Source organism: Palaemon carinicauda, unplaced genomic scaffold (assembly GCF_036898095.1).
Source record: "Palaemon carinicauda isolate YSFRI2023 unplaced genomic scaffold, ASM3689809v2 scaffold73, whole genome shotgun sequence".
In the NCBI taxonomy this organism is placed as follows: Eukaryota; Metazoa; Arthropoda; class Malacostraca; order Decapoda; family Palaemonidae; genus Palaemon; species Palaemon carinicauda.
Window position 1 is genome coordinate 140,791 of NW_027172016.1, and position 16,710 is coordinate 157,500.

At 38.3% G+C, this 16,710-nt stretch overlaps 1 protein-coding gene across 1 annotated transcript in view; it reads left to right on the forward strand.

Moving 5' to 3' along the window:
- Positions 1 to 16,710, forward strand: part of LOC137637432 (uncharacterized) — a 142,172-nt gene that overhangs the window by 123,803 nt on the left and 1,659 nt on the right. The window contains exon 6 of the mRNA XM_068369632.1: positions 7,151 to 7,307. Within this exon, the coding sequence (XP_068225733.1) occupies positions 7,151 to 7,307 (157 nt within the window). The remainder of the gene's footprint in view (positions 1 to 7,150; positions 7,308 to 16,710) is intronic.

Consider the following 16,710-nt stretch of genomic DNA (forward strand, 5'->3'; position numbering starts at 1 on the left):
TCAGAACTAACTGCCTTGCACAGAGCCACAAGAAGGTCTTTAACTCAATTGCGTAGGGGCCTTATGGAGGACAATTTGATTATATACAAGAAATGTAGAGCACAGTTCCGTCGTGCCATGAAAGAAGGTAGGCGCCAGTCTTGGGTATCTTTTGTTTCCTCCCTTAACAGCAGACCACCATCCTCTGTGTGTGGAAGAAAATAAAAAAGATAGCTGGCAAATTCACCCCCAACCCACCAACTGTGTTGAAATTGAATGATCAGTATGTGACTGGATCAACCGAGGTTAGCAATGCCCTGGCTGATCATTTCTCAAATATATTTTCCAAGTTTGAAGCAGCTCCTGGTCACCAATATAGGAGCATTGAAAAAAAGAAAATTTTAAATTTGGCAACAGGAAGGGAAGTCATACAATTCTCCTTTTACTGAAAGAGAATTTGATTCTGCACTTGCTACATGTAATGATACAGCCCCTGGACCCGAAGGAATTCTATATGCAATGATTAAACATTTACCTGTTAATAAAAAGTCATTTATTTTAAGCATTATTAACAGAATATGGCACAATCATCCAAGTGTTTGGGAACTACCCATTATTTTAGCCTTTTTAAAACCTGGTAAGGATAAGTTTTTATCAGCAAACTACCGACCAGTTGCATTGACACATTGCTTATGTAAGATCATGGAGAAGATGGTCAATGGAAGACTGATGGGGTACTTGGAAAAGAAAGGTATTTTATCACCTATCCACTGTAGATTTAGAAAAATGCACTGAACGACTTATGTGTTGATACGAACGACTTGAGTCCTCTATTTGTGAAGACTTTGCTTCCAAACAGCACCATGTAAGTTTTTTTTTTTACCTGGGAAAGGCATATGATACTGCAAGGAGATATGATATACCGTACTTAAAATCATTTATAATTTGGGTTTATGACTAGAGCTACCGTTGTTCATTCAATCATTCATTTCACAAAGATTTTTTCAAGTGAGAGTGGGGGTAGCTCTATCTGAGAGGAAATTTCAGGAAGAAGGAGTTCTCCAGGGTAGTGTGCTAAGTGTAACACTATTCTCACTTGCTATTAATGGAATATCCTCATTCCTAAAGATATTCTCTCAACACTATTTGTAGATGATCTCTCTATATCATTTGCTGGAGCTAGAATGGCAAAGGTTGAGAGAAAATTACAACTCGCAATCGCGAAATTATTCAGTGGGCTGATATGAATGGGTTTAAGTTTTAGACAAGCAAAACTACTGTTTTCCATTTCTGTCGTATTCAGGGAGTACATGCAGACCTCTAACAGGTTTCATATTTACTGCTGAACTGTATGGCATACTAACCGCTATCAAGAAGATAGCGTTGGAGAAGGAGGGTAATTTTACCATTTTTAGTGATGCAAGGAGTGTCCTTCAAGCTTTAGAGGTTTTTAATTCTAGTAACCCTTTAGTTTTAAAGATTTTAGAATGGCTTTTTAATAAACTGAGAGGTATTATGGTTCAATTTTTTGGGGTTCAAGCACATATAGGTGTGTGTGGGAATAAGAAGGCAAATTTACTGGTGAAGACTGCTGCATCCAAATTGCTACCAAGAAGGTATCCCATTTCCTGTAATGATTTCCTACCTAACATCAAGAAATGGTTTTGTAATAATTGGCAACAGCACTGGGATAGTCTATATGGCAATAGAATGAGTAACAAATGTCATATCTTCTTAAGAGGTATAACATGATGCCCCGAAAGTAGGAGACGTCTCTTAGTCGTCTCCGCATTGGTCACACTCGGTTGGTACGCAAGTTTCTGCTGAAGGCCCAACAACTATATAGCAGAGACTTTTTCGTACCTTTAACAGTGAGGCATTTGTTGACCGAATGCCCCAATTATAATAACTTGAGAAATAGATATCTGTTTGAGGCTCGAGGTGAGGATGACAAGTTCATCCTGGCCAAGGTTCTTGGACATGATGTGTCCTACTATGGGAGCGGCATTTTTAGATTTATTTCAGAAGCAGGTATTCTGAAAACTATTTACCATTTATAATGACATTTTAACTTTCATGGTTTAAATTGAATATTCTTTTATTTTTCATGTATAATAAACTATGTCGTCGTATAACTGGATGCCCTGAAAATGGGAGACTACTCTTTGTCGTCTCCGCATTGGTCACACTCGGATGATACACGAGTTTCTGCTGGCTGGCCAACACCAACCTTATTGCGACGACTGTTTGATACCCTTGACAGTGAGGCATTTGTTGCCAGAATGCCCCACTTATAGCACTGAAAGAAATATACATCTGTTTGAGGTTCGGGGTGAGGATGGCAGGTTCATCCTTGCCAAGATCCTTGGACATGATGTGTCATACAATGGTAATGGCATTTATAATATATTTACTTTTCTGGTTTTAATCGAATATTTTTTTTAATCTTTATTTATGATTAACAATATCGGCATCAGTGACCTTTGATGTCAGGATGTCAGAGAACTTCAAATCATTCGTTCATTCATTCGTCAATGACCTTAGATGTCAGGATGCCAGAAAACTTTAAATCAATCAATCGTAGAGTACATCCAGACCCTCATATGCACTTCAAAGGTCAACGGATCCCATGTACAAGTGAAGCTAGGTTTTTAGGCTTGATATTTGACTGTAGCTATTCATGGGTTCCTCACTTAAAATCGTTTAAAGCAAAATGTTGTGATGCTTTGAAGCTTTGTCCTATACATCAAGCTGGCTAGACCGCAAAACTATTTCAAAGTTATGCAAGGCATTAATTTTTCAAAAATAAGTTATGGGTGTGAGATATACTCCTCAGCCACCCCAAGTCGACTAAAGATTTTAGATTCTATACACCATACTGGTATCAGTTTGACAACTGGAGCCTTTAGAACTTCTATTCCAAGCCTCCTTGTTGTTGCTGGAGAATTACTTTTAGACCTTTACCGAAAGTCTTCTTTTGTTCAGTATTGGTTTAGGTTGCAAAGACTTCCTTTCAGACTGCAAGCCTTATAAGGCACTCAACATACTTTGAGATGTACCCAAAATCTCCTCATCTTTATTGTTTTTGTTTGAAACAATTATTGAACAGTCTAGATATAATTAGAAATAAGGTGCTTCCATTTAAGATGTCATCAACCCCTCCGTGGAAATTACATGAGATATCCTTTTTGTAAATATTTTATTGGTGTTTAAAAGAATGTGACTGACTTGAAAGCCAGTTATTTTTTATGGAACATGTTGCAGAGTATAGGGAATCAACTCTTATATATACTGATGGCTCCAAATCTAATGCTGTCCTTGGATTAGGATTGCATAGTAATGATTTTGATTGTAGAGGTGCACTTCCTCTAACAGCTTCCATATTTACTGCCGAACCGTATGGTTTGCTAACCGCTATTGAGAAAATAGGCTTGGAGAAAGATGGTAAATTTACCATTTTCAGTGACGCAAGGATTGTCCTTCAAGCTTCAGAAGTTTTTAATTCTAGTAACCTTTTATTTTTAAAGTTTTTAGAATGGCTTTTTATTATTGGACGGAGAGGTATAACAGTTTGATTTTGTAGGGTTCCAGCACAGCCGAGTTGTTACCAAGAACTTATCCTATTCCCTGCAATGATTTCCTACGTACCATCGCATCATACGGCTCAGAATGTTGGGTTTTAAAAGCTACAGATCGGAAAAGATTAGAAAGTTTTGAACTATGGTGATATAGAAGAGTCCTTAGGATAAGCTGGATTGAGAAAAAGACTAACGTGGAAGTTCTACAAAAGATCAATATCGAAAAAAGATTACTTGACATTTTGGATGAAAGAAAACTAACTTTTATTGGACACCAGGTTCGGAAACACAATACTCTGGAAAGAACGCTACTAATTGGATCAGTCTATGGTACAAGAACGAGAGGAAGGCCTAAAACTAGATTAAGTGACAATATCAAGGAGATGTGCGGGCTAACGATGGTGGAGTTGGAAAGGAAGGCTCAAGACCGGAATGAATGGAGAAGTTTTGTGCAGAGGGCCACGGCCGTTCGACATCGAACACCCCGTAATTGATGATGATCAAGAAATTGTGTTATAATAGTTGGCAAAAACACTAGATGGCAATAAAATGAGAGAAATAACAAATGTTATATCTCCTTGGAGGTATAACATGATGCCCCAAAGTGGGAGACGTTGCTTTGTCGTCTCCGCATTCTTCACACACTGTTGACACGCGAATTTCTGCTAAATGGCCAACACCAGCGAAATTGCGAAGACTGTTTGGTATCCTTGACAGTGAGACATTTGTTGATCAAATGCTCCACTTATAGTACTGAAAGAAGTAGACATCTGTTTGAGGCTCAGGGTGAGGATGGTGGGTTCATCCTTGCCAGGATTCTCTGACATGATGTGTCGTACCTTACAAGTAGTATTTTTAAATCTATTTCAGAAGCAGGTCTTCTGAAAGCTATCGAACTGTTATAAGGATGTTTTTGCTTTTATTGTTTTAAACTGAATTACCATTTATTTATTTGTTTATTTTTTTTTATTTATTCATAACAAATAATATCGGCGTCAATTAACCTTAGATGTCAGGATGCTAGATAACTCATAATCAATCAATCAGTCTCTCTCTCTCTCTCTCTCTCTCTCTCTCTCTCTCTCTCTCTCTCTCTCTCTCTCTCTCTGAAGATTACCTTGTAGCTTTAATATTTTAGAAGTTTAGTTTGATTTTGTCGGGGGGGGGGGGGGGGGGGGGCAGATTCACTGTCAAAGAGTGCTGCAGCTAAGTTGCTACACAGAAGGTATCGCAGTTCCTGTATGGATTTTTTTTTTACATACAATTAAGAATTTTATTTATAATTATTGCCAACAGCTTTGGGATAGTTTAGCTGACAATAATATTAGAGAAATAAGTAATGTTATATCCCCTTGGAGGTGTAACGGGGTGCCCTGAAAGTTCAAGACTTCTCATTGTCGTCTCCATATTGATCACACTCGGATGACACACGAGTGTCTGCTAGCTGGGCAACACCTACCATAATGTGCTGACTGTTTGATACCCTTGACAGTGAGACATTTGTTGACCTAATGCCCCACTTATAGCACAGAAAGTAATTAATATCTATTTGAGGCTCGAGCTGAGGATGGCAGGTTCATACAATGTGTTGTACAATGCTAGTAGTATTTTTAAATTTATTTCTTAAGTAGGTCTTCTGAATGCTTTTTTAACTTTTATGGTTTTAATTGAATATTCTTTTACTCTATATCAAAATAAATAATGCCGGCGTCAATGACCTGCAGTGTTCAGGATGCCAGAAAACTTTAAATCTTTCATTCATTTTGGAGGGTCCTTTTCTCAGAATACCTGCTTACCATACCTAAAGAGTGTTCTTCTGTTACCAAGAGGAAAGTAACCACTGAACAATTACAATACAGTAGCTAACCCTTAAGGTGAAGAAAAATTTTTTGGTAATCTGAGTGTTGTCAGATTTATGGGGACAGAGGAGAATGTGGAAAGAATATGCCAGACAATTCGGTGTATTTGTAGGCAAAGGAAAAATTAACTGTAACCCGAGAGAGGGATCCAATGTAATACTGTCTGGGCAGTCAAAGTACCCAATAACACACTAGCGGAGAATGCTTGCTAGGTACTGTATGTTTCCTCGACCTATCCTACTCAGGCGCAACTGGTATCCGTTTTCTGTATACGCTCTTAATTACGCCCAGCATCATCTCCACACAGATGCATTTCTCGTTTAAACTGGATGATGATGCAAATTTTAGCAAATATTTCTATGAGACACTTCGGTTACATGAATGGATCATGTCAAAGTGTATCATTGCATCACTATAGTCCATTTCTTTTAGCGATGCAAATTTGCACCGACTCGCAGCAGTGCCCTTATAGCTCGGAAAAGTTTCCTGATCGCTGATTGGTTGGACGAGATAATTCTAACCAATCAGCGATCGGGAAAATTTTCCAAGCTAAAAGGGCACCGCTGTGAGTCGGTGGAAATCTGCCTCGATAAAAGAAATGGACTATAGCTAAAAAGGCAAACAGTTTTTGAGTTACTGTATACAAGACCAGCTACAGCACTGCCTACTCAGTTATGCAATAGGAGAGAGTTAGCTGAGGTTGATACCTTTATAGGGAACTTTTCAACCATCATTTGATAATGGCTTTTCATTTATTTCTATTTAGTGTTATGTAACTGTTAATTCTTTTCTGTATTTGATCATTTAAAATTGCTGTTTTTTTTTTTAATGCTTAAATACATAATGTTTCTCTAGTTAGAGTATATGAAGAAATGGAGCTTTGGGAATTTTATTAAGGAGGCATCTATTATTTGTGGTTTTCCCTATCGCTGGTGTTTCAGTTACCCAACTTCCATAAATGGCAAGGTCTGACTGTATTATATTTATATATTCATTTATTCCCTTAAGAAGTACATGGTAGATTAATATTCTACTTTAGGTTGTATGAATATACAGCATATCCTAACTATGGGTATCATTATTATGCCTGATATATCATCAAAATCTGTATAGAACTCTGTTATTTTTGCTAGTTAAAGATGTTTTGAGGTGGTTTGGCCATGTTGAGAGAATGGAAAATGGCTGTCTGCTAAAGAAGGTGATGAATGCAAGAGTTGATGGGAGAAGTACGAGAGGAAGGCCAAGGTTTGGGTGGATGGATGGAGTAAAGGAAGCTCTGGGTGATAGGAGGATAGATGTGAGCGAGGCAAGAGAGCGTGCTAGAAATAGGAATGAATGGCGAGCGATTGTGACGCAGTTCCGGTAGGCCCTGCTGCTGCCTCCGATGCCTTAGATGACCGCGGAGATAGCAGCAGTAGGGGATTCAGCATTATGAAGCTTCATCTGTGGTGGATAATGTGGGAGGGTGGGCTGTGACACCCTAGCAGTACCAGCTGAACTCGGTTGAGTCCCTTGTTAGGCTGGGAGGAACGTAGAGAGTAGAGGTCTCCTGTTTTGTTTTTGTTTCTTTGTTGATGTCGGCTACCCCCCAAAATTGGGGGAAGTGCCTTGGTATATGTATGTATGTATGTATAAATCCTTCATTTTAGGAGGCTATATAATCTTTTCGTTTCTACTCTATCATTCCAAGAACACATTTTTAATATGTACAGTCACATTTTAAAATTCTTTCAGCAACCGGGAACAACAGAAGCGTATAGAGAACTTCATAAAGATTTACTTCAAGCAAAACTTAAATATCAACAAACGATGGAGGCCTTACTTGGCAGTGCACATGGTACACAACTCCATGTCGTAGATACTCTCGTAGGACAAAATGGAGCATCCCAAGGTAACCGAAATTAATTTTTTAACTTAAGAAGATACTTTTCATAACCCTTTTACCCCCAAAGGACGTACTGGTACGTTTCACAAAAGCCATCCCTTTACCCCCATGGACGTACCGGTACGTCCTTGCAAAAAAATGCTATAAAATTTTTTTTTTTCATATTTCTGATAATTTTTTGAGAAAATTCAGGCATTTTCCAAGAGAATGAGACCAACCTGACCTCTCTATGACAAAAATTAAGGCTGTAAGAGCAATTCAAAAAAAATATACTGCAAAATGTGCTGGGAAAAAAATAACCCCCTGGGGGTTAAGGGTTGGAAATTTCCAAATAGCCTGGGGGTAAAAGGGTTAAGAAGATACTTTTCTTAATAGGCAACCTCAGATTTGTTTAAACGCTAATTTGTGATACCTAGACACATCCCAAATGAAAAATGTAGCCTAATTTGTGCTTATTTTCAGACACCCTAGATGAAGAAGGTAAGCTAGCCTAATTTTTTGCTGATTTTCAGAGCAATCCCTTAGAACAACGTAGCCTGCTTTATCTAGATATATCCCTCTTAACGAGAGAATGCCGTGATGAAGTCATTGAGCTTCAACGTGGCATATCATTCCCATGCTGAAGCTTGGTGATGGGCAAGAGGGCTCTCGGACTGGGGAATTATTTTTCTCAGTTTGACTCTAAATTTCTCCCATCCTATTTCAATTACTTATAGTTGTTTCATTCTTCTTATTTATCAACTGTCTCCACCTCGCTGTCAAAATTTTCTTAACCATTTCACTGTCCAGATTTTCTTTTAGAAAACATCATATCCAGGATTAGAATTTTTTTCAATCAATTGCTGGAGCTTTGGTAGTCTTGCTAACTACCCGATAATGTTTGAACAATGTGGCGGGATGTCACAAGACCAATCCTCCACACGATTGAATCACTCAAACTGACAAATGTCTCCTCAGCACAAACTTTCCCCTTACGTTATTAACTGGACTCTTAGAAAGAAGGGAAATGAAAACAAAACATAACCTTAATACTATATTCCTTAAAACTAAACCATCCACAATCAAAATAATCACACTTAAAACTAATCATAAACTTAACACATAATAGACATTAAACGTAACACCATTCAAATAAACCAACAAAACACCTAAAAAAAACTTGAAATTAAATGGGACACCAACACTAAAATATGTATGTTTATATAATATATATGTTGACACCAACACAGTCGTCTATACAAAGCCGAAGTGTCTTTTGCGGCACACTAACACTACCACAGCTCTGTGGTTAACAGTCCACTGTGTGTCAATTTACCACAACTACCTCCCTGATTGGGGTCGTAGTTATCATCATCGTCATCATCATCAATCGAAAGTTCATTCAGGCCTGGTCATCAACAATTATATAAATCTGCAGTCGTATCAAGTTCCTTATCATAAGCCAGGTCAACAACAATTAATTCCACATTCAAGGAAAGATCTCTCCAAAGGAGAAATTACGGCCTGCAAAATAAAAAAAAAAAGAAAAACACTTCCGAACACTCCTAGCTAACTGATCTATCGCACTATAATCAAAGATGAATAAGAAACTTTCGGAATCACTCCTAGCAAAGATAAATAAAATTGTACTTACGTTAGAAATAAATAATCACTTCCACACTGGTCGAAATAATATGAAGTAAATCCAGCCCTCAAATCACACAGAACTGACTCTTGCAGCAGTCAAATAAAAAAAGCATTCACCCAAGACATTCACCACTGACCTAACCTAGCTAAAAACATAAACAAACAACCTCGATTATACCAACAGTCTTTCTCACAACAAACAATCATTACACACACACACCCACACACACACACACACACACACTCTCTCTCTCTCTCTCTCTCTCTCTCTCTCTCTCTCTCTCTCTCAGTGTCAAATACTGGCACGCAGGACTATTCTCAAACAAAAAGTTTGGCATTCGGATTCCAGGGGTTGGCCGGTTTCATAGAAATAGGACTTTCGGCATTCTGTCCAGTTTTCCTGCCACTATGATTAAAGTGGGGATGATTGTATTCTTCTAATGTTCTCAGTCCCTTCAAGTGGGTTTGGCATACACTAGAGGCACTCTAATCATAGTGGTACCATCCCTTTGTGGCGTAGGGAGTGGACATTAGTGAAGCAGCTCTTACAGGTGTCATTGGTGGAGAAATTAAATCCAGGAAAGGTTAATGGGGTCTTCTTTTGGATTTGAGTCATTATTTAATTTCCCTTACTTATTTTTTTCCATTTTTTTCATCATTATTATTACCCCTTCCCTCCCCCAAAAGGTTAAAGAGTAAACTTAATGTTCCCCGTACCACTGGATCAGATGGCGGACCCAAGATACCGTTGACGACCTCTGCTGATTTATTTAAGGAAAATTCTGTTGACTTAGTAGGAACAAAAAAGGACCCCTTAGCTAATGTTTCAAAACCAGATGTCAGATAACACAGGAAAACATTGATTCCTTCATGTTACCCAAATTCCAATGGATACTGATTATGATAAGCTATATAAATCATTTAAATGCTATGGTGAGATGAAAGAAATAAGAATGAAACTTGAAAATTAAAAATGACATTTATGGATATCTTATACTAATCATGAAGTAGCATTTAATGCAATATGTAACATCAATAATATTGAAATTAACTTAGATGTCATGGGTGCCCCTTATGTTAAGATACCAAACGATTTGGTTGTATATAGACCTGTTGACTGGTTTGAAAAAGATGTTGATTCAACTATGCCTTCCCAGAGAAAGCCAAAACCACCAATGTGGCCTGCTGCAGAGCCTGAAGGGAGTACTAGGAATTATTTAAAATTTGTAAACTAATTCAGAAAAAGGCAAAAACCATTTGGAAAAAAATAGCTTCCTCATCCATGCCAAATCGTGCACGCAATCGATAATACTGTGTAACCTCCCGACAAGTGGTGATGATATGTTAGATGTCAGACCCCACCTAAATTTTAGTTACAGAAGGGGTGTAGTCTTCAATAAAGACCTGTATGAGTTCACTGAAGAGGAAATACTGGTCACGTGTCCATTAACAATGTGGAAAGTTCATAAAGTTCCTGGGACGTCAATGATTATCCTTACTTTTCAGGATGCCGTTGTGCCTTCCCACATTGTTATAGGAAATTAAGTAATTGAAGTTCGACCTTTCAAACAGAAGCCACTACAATTTATCAGTTGTTTCATATTTGGACACCCTTCTAAAGTTTTCAAAAATGAAAAAATGGGTAGCATTTGTTCCAGATCTTACCATGGAGAGTGTATACTTGAGGTCAAGTGTTTGAACTGCAATTCAAACCATAAATCCGCTGACAGGAGCTGCGAGCTTTATAAGCTGGAAGAAGCTGCCCTCAACAGATCCAGTGTAGAACACATAAGTGTGGGACATGCCAAAAGACTACTGAATGAACCAAACAGCTATGAAAAGGCATTGAAATCAAGAAAAAATATACCACAGGAGACATCAAACCCACCTAGTACTGCCAGTAATTCCAAAAAAAAATACAATTTAATAATAAAGTGTTGCATGACAAGGCAAGCATATTGCCTTCTGAGCCCTTGTCACCGTTTATTAAACCTGGGGCATTACCAACCTCTGTACAACCATTGTCCCCCACCCTCTTAATGACAGAATGCCTTGATTAAGTCATTGAGCTTCAGCACGACATGTTATTCCCTTTGCTGAAACTCGGTAATTGGCAAGAGGGCTCTTGAACTTTGGGAAATTGCTCCACCAGTTTGAATCTAAATTTCTCTCTCTCATCCTTTTCTTCCTCTTAATACTGTTTTGACCTTCTCCTAATCTTATAAACTTTCTTGTGTTGCTGTCCCAACTCTATGAGAAAACTTTCCCTTATTGTTATTATTATTATTATTATTAATATTATTATATATATATATATATATATATATATATATATATATATATATATATATATACAGTGAACCCTTGCTACTTCGCGGTTCGACCATCGCGGATTCACCACTTCGCGGATTTTTTCCATAACCCATATATATACAGTAATATATATATATATATATATGTATGCATGTATTTATGTATATATGTATGTATGTATATATGTAGGTATGTATATGTGTATACATATAAATATATATATATATATACACACACACACATATATATATATATATATATATATATATATATATATATATATATATATATATATTATATATATATATATATATATCTAAAGTAGGAAGATGTGATGTAGTTCTAAGGGAAAAGTATGGGAAATATGTCTGGGTAATAAGCAAAGCTCTACCTCCAGTTTGAATCTTCATTATGATCAGAGATAAATGTAAACAAAACATTGGTTGCCATTTTTTATCGTGCTTTTTAGCGTGTTTAGGAAACGCATGATATAAAATCGCCTTTAATATTTGTGCCTGTTTTAGTTTAGGGTACTGTAGTACATGCATTAAGTGTTCTGTACATTAAAGGGTAGTTTGTTAACAGTACTACGTACAAGGGAAGGTTTTAAAAGTCTGAATATACATGTTGAATAAATAGGTAAATATGGTGTCACTACTTCGCGGATTTTCACCTATCGCGGCCGCGTCTGGAACCTATCTACCGCGATAAACGAGGGTTCACTGTATATATATATATATTTATTTTTTTTATTTTGCATGGATGTTTCTACATCCGTTATTTCTGCCTGCTTCGATGAATGGGAGGAGGTGTCTCAGTTGGGAGGTATTTACATTCAAAGCTACATGTGAAAGTATTGCATGATCTCAGCCATTCCAAAGATGGTTTGGACCTTTTTGGCGGAACTGTTCTCAAGTGTTGGGTCTTTGGAATCCAGTGGGATCTATTGCTTTGGGGTAGGACTCAGCTTTCAGCCGGAAGCCCATCATTACAGATATGGGGAGGATGATTCCATAGTTTCTTGGTCTCGGTCCTACTAGGCGGGTTTAGCTTACACCTGTGCTTCTATATCTGTTTTGGTACTATCCTTCAGGTAGGGTATGGAGTGGACCATCTGGGAAATATACTCTCATTGTGCCGATATTGGCGAAAGCAAATTTCCTATCTGACGTATGATGCCTCAATTTTCTCGAGTAGGTAAACCTAACCAATCAACCCCTATCTCAACCCCTGCTTTATGGATTTTTCGAATAACGAACCCCCATCCCCTGGATGTGCTGACTCTTGCCCAGCACTGTTGACGACCTCTGCTAATTTAATTAAGGAAAAAATTCTGTTGAGACCTTGAAACTATAAAAGACCACTCTACTGATGCTAAAAATCAAGTAGTTTGGGTAATACAAGGAAACTACGAATCCTTCATATTGCCTAAATTCCATTAGAGATAAACTATGATGATGTATATAGAGCATTTGAGTTCTATAGATTGATAAAGAAAATAGGATGAGACGATGAAAAATGGGACTCATATATTTTGATAATCATGAAAGAAAATAGGATGAGACGATGAAAAATGGGACTCTGATATATTTTGATAATCATGAAAGAAAATAGGATGAGACGATGAAAAATGGGACTCGGATATATTTTGATAATCATGCTGAAGTGTTTAATGCTGCTTGTATTATTAGTAATATTAAAAGTAACAACTTGAACACCATGGGAGCTTTTTGTATACAGACCTTCTGATTGGTTTGAAAAGACATAAATATACCCATGGCAACAACACTGTGATAGTCTAGATGGCAAAAAAATTAAATAAATAAAAAATTCCATATCTCCTTATAGGTACAACATGATGCCCCAAAAAATGGGAGACTTCTCTTTGTCATCTCCGCATTGGTCACACTCGGTTGACACACGAATTTCTGCTGAATGGCCAACATCAATCATATTGCGACGACTGTTTCATAGCTTTGACAGTGAAACATTTGTTGATCAAATACCCCACTTATAGTACTGAAAGAAGTACACATCTGTTTGAGGCTCAAGGTGAGGATGACAGGTTCATCCTTGCCAAGATTCTCGGACATGATGTGTCGTACAATAATAGTGGTATTTTTAAATTTATTTCAGAAGCAGGTCTTCTGAAAGCTATCTAACTCTTATAAGGATGTTTTTCCTTTTTTTTTAAACTAAATTAATATTCATTTATTACAAATAATATCGGCATCAATGACCTTAGATGTCAGGATGCCAGCTAACTCATAATCAAAGGGCAATCTATTATCATCACTAATAGAAAATGATGTTCTGATTCTAAATACCGGTGAGCCCACTTACTTCTATATCCATTCAGGTACTTTGGTCGTACATTGGTCTTTCAGTAGCAAGCTCTAACTGTCTGGCTGACTTTCAGTGGAGAACATTGGATGACTGATAAACAAGTGATCATACTCCAATATTAATTAAAACAAACAACTGCCCACCTAAACAGTTCACCTTGATTGTGCTTGTATAAAGATGACTGGCAAAAATTTAAAGAACTGAGCAAAGTAGAAGGTAATGCAGATGAATTCGAAAATATTGATTATGCCATTGATTTACTAAATGGAACACTTCACACATCTGAAGTGCATTTCATTCCAAAAACAACAGGTTTATTCTGTCGACGACCAGTCCTTTGGAGGTCACCAGAAATTCAGGTGTTGCACAACTGCTAGAACTGCATCAACAAGACGACGCAGAAATCACACTGAAGGGAACATCGTCACTTATAAGAAATGCATGCAGTGTACAATTTAGGCAAGCAGTCAAAGCAGCTCAACGTCACTCATGGTCATCCTTTGTTTCTTCAGTGAATAAAAGAACCCCACCTTCTGCCGTATGGAGGAAAGCTCATAAGATTTCTGGCAAATATACTCCAAATCCTTCACCTGTGTTAAGAATAAATGATCAGTTTATTACTAATCCTATAGAAGTGAGCACTGCACGTGCTGATCATTTTGAAAGAGTATCCCAAAAGTCAGAAGACTCCAGGCTACCTGTATAGATGTAAAGAAGAGGAAAAGACTGAATTTCATATCAAATAATTATGAGACATGCAATCTCCCATTTATAGAGAGAGAATTTGACTCCACTATCGTCATGCAATGATACAGCCCCAGGCCCAGATGAAATTCCTTATGCAACGATAAAGCACGTACGTAGTAACAAGTTTTTATCATAAGTATTATTAACCGAATATAGCGAGACCATAGTTTCCTATCAGTTTGGGAACTGGCCATTATTTTAGCTTTTCTAAAACCTGGAAAGGACAAAGTTTTACTTGCAAGCTACCTACCAATTGCATTGACATGTTGTTTGTGTAAAATCATGGAATAAATGGGTCAATGCAATAGTATGGATACTGGAAAGGAGGGGTATTGTATCACCAGTTCAGTGTGGGTTTTGGAAAATGCACTCTACGATGGACGTACTTGTTCATTTAAAGTCATCCATTTCCAAGTCATTTGCCTCTAAGAAACATCATGTGATAGTGTTCTTGATCTTGAAATAGCATATGATACCACATGGAGGTATGGTATCCTTAAAAACTGTCGACGAGTTTCATCCAAGAGGTGAGTTGCCTTTATTCATTCAGGCCTTTTTAAAAAGATGTTTCTTTCATGTTAGAATAGGTAATACTCTGTCTGAAAGAAAGTGTCAGGAAAAAGGAGTCCCACAAGGCAGTGTACTTGGTGTTACATTATTTGCGCTAGCAATTGATGGGATTTCTTCCGTGATTCCAGATGACGTTCTTCATACTCTCTTCGTTGATGACCTTTTTGTTTCATTTGCAGGAACAAGAATGACAAGTGTTGAAAGAAAGCTTCAACTCACAATCAATGGAAGTAGGAAATGGGCATATTTGAATGGCTTGAAGTTTTCTAAAAGTTAAACAGTTGTCATTGATTTCTTTCGTATTCATGGCGTACACCCATACCCACATATATATATTAAAAACCATCGTATTCACTGCATTGAAGAAACAAAATTTCTAGGTTTAACATTTGACAGAAAGCTGACTTAGGTTTCACATCTCAAAAAAACTAAAATTTAAATGTTTATAGATTTAGAATACTTTTAAAGTATTAGCCCATACATCATGGGGAGCAGATTGCCAGACTCTCCTAAGATTGTATAAAGCCTGTGTTTTACCCAAACTTTTATAAGAGCCTCATGTAGTACCTCTGCTTTGAAGGGGGTCTTGTAGAGGTGTGTCAACATGTCACTTTTGTCGATGCCACCCATGCTGTTGTTGTACATCTGGATGGCAGATGGGCAAGGAATGGGAACCTTCTCCTTCTGTGCCCTGTCATACCACTCCACTGTTCCCATGGGCTCGACACAGACATCAGCGGGCAAGATTGTCACAACGCTGTTGTCCTTCCATCTTGCAACGAGGATGCCATCAGAAGAGACGTAGTCCAGTGTGCCCCTTTGCGTCGTCTTCTTGCTCATCTCCTTCACAGACTTCAGGGGAGGATGTCCAACTCGGTTTTCCCTGGCAGTTCCCACATACCGGCATCCATACTCCCATCTCAGGTACTTGGCCAACCCTATACTGGTGAAGTAGTTGTCTGCATAAACTGCTGCGTGACTGTGGTCCTTGATGGTCTTGACAAGGGAGACAACAAACTTGGAAGTCACAGACATGGCTTTCTCCTATTCAGACAGCAGAGTAGGGTGGCTCACAAAGGTTGTCTCCCCTTGGTACATAAGAATATCATGCACAAATCCATCCACGCTGGAGCGGCAGAACAACTTGTAGCCCCACTTGTCAGACTTCTTGGCTACATACTGGCGAAGGTTACCAGCCCTTGTGCCCTTGTAGGCGACCGTCACTTCATCAATGGAATGGATAGGAGTCTCGGGAACTTTCAAGAACTCTCTGGTGACCTTGGTGAAGGGGACTCTCACCTTGAAGAACCGGACTTGGGAGCCTGCTGCCTGGTCATTGTCGTTGAAGTGAAGTGATGATCAAATGGCCTTGAAGCGGTTCCTGGACATGAAGTCTGCAACCTGAGGAATCATGGTCTTCACGGTCCAGAAGTCGACGATGCTAGGGAGAGGAACCAGGCCTACGTCCACGCTGAGGCCAAGGAAAACCATAGATTCTCTTCCGACATGTGGAAGTTGCTGCCTACATCCTTCTGTCTTGAGTACAGGTTGGACTGGTAAACGATGTGTTCCCTCAATTCAGCTGTGAAGAACTGAGAGAAATACTCATAAGGTTCCCTCAAGAAGTCCGGCTGTGGATGAATGAAGTCGGGCAGGGGCTGGATGTCAATGTCGTCCTTCTTCCATTCATCAGCACGAGGCCTCTTAGGGTTAACCTCACCTTCACCTTCCACAGGCATCTCCTGAGGGACAACAACATTGACCCTACGAGCTGAAACAAGAATAAAGTAACATTAGTGAACAGTAA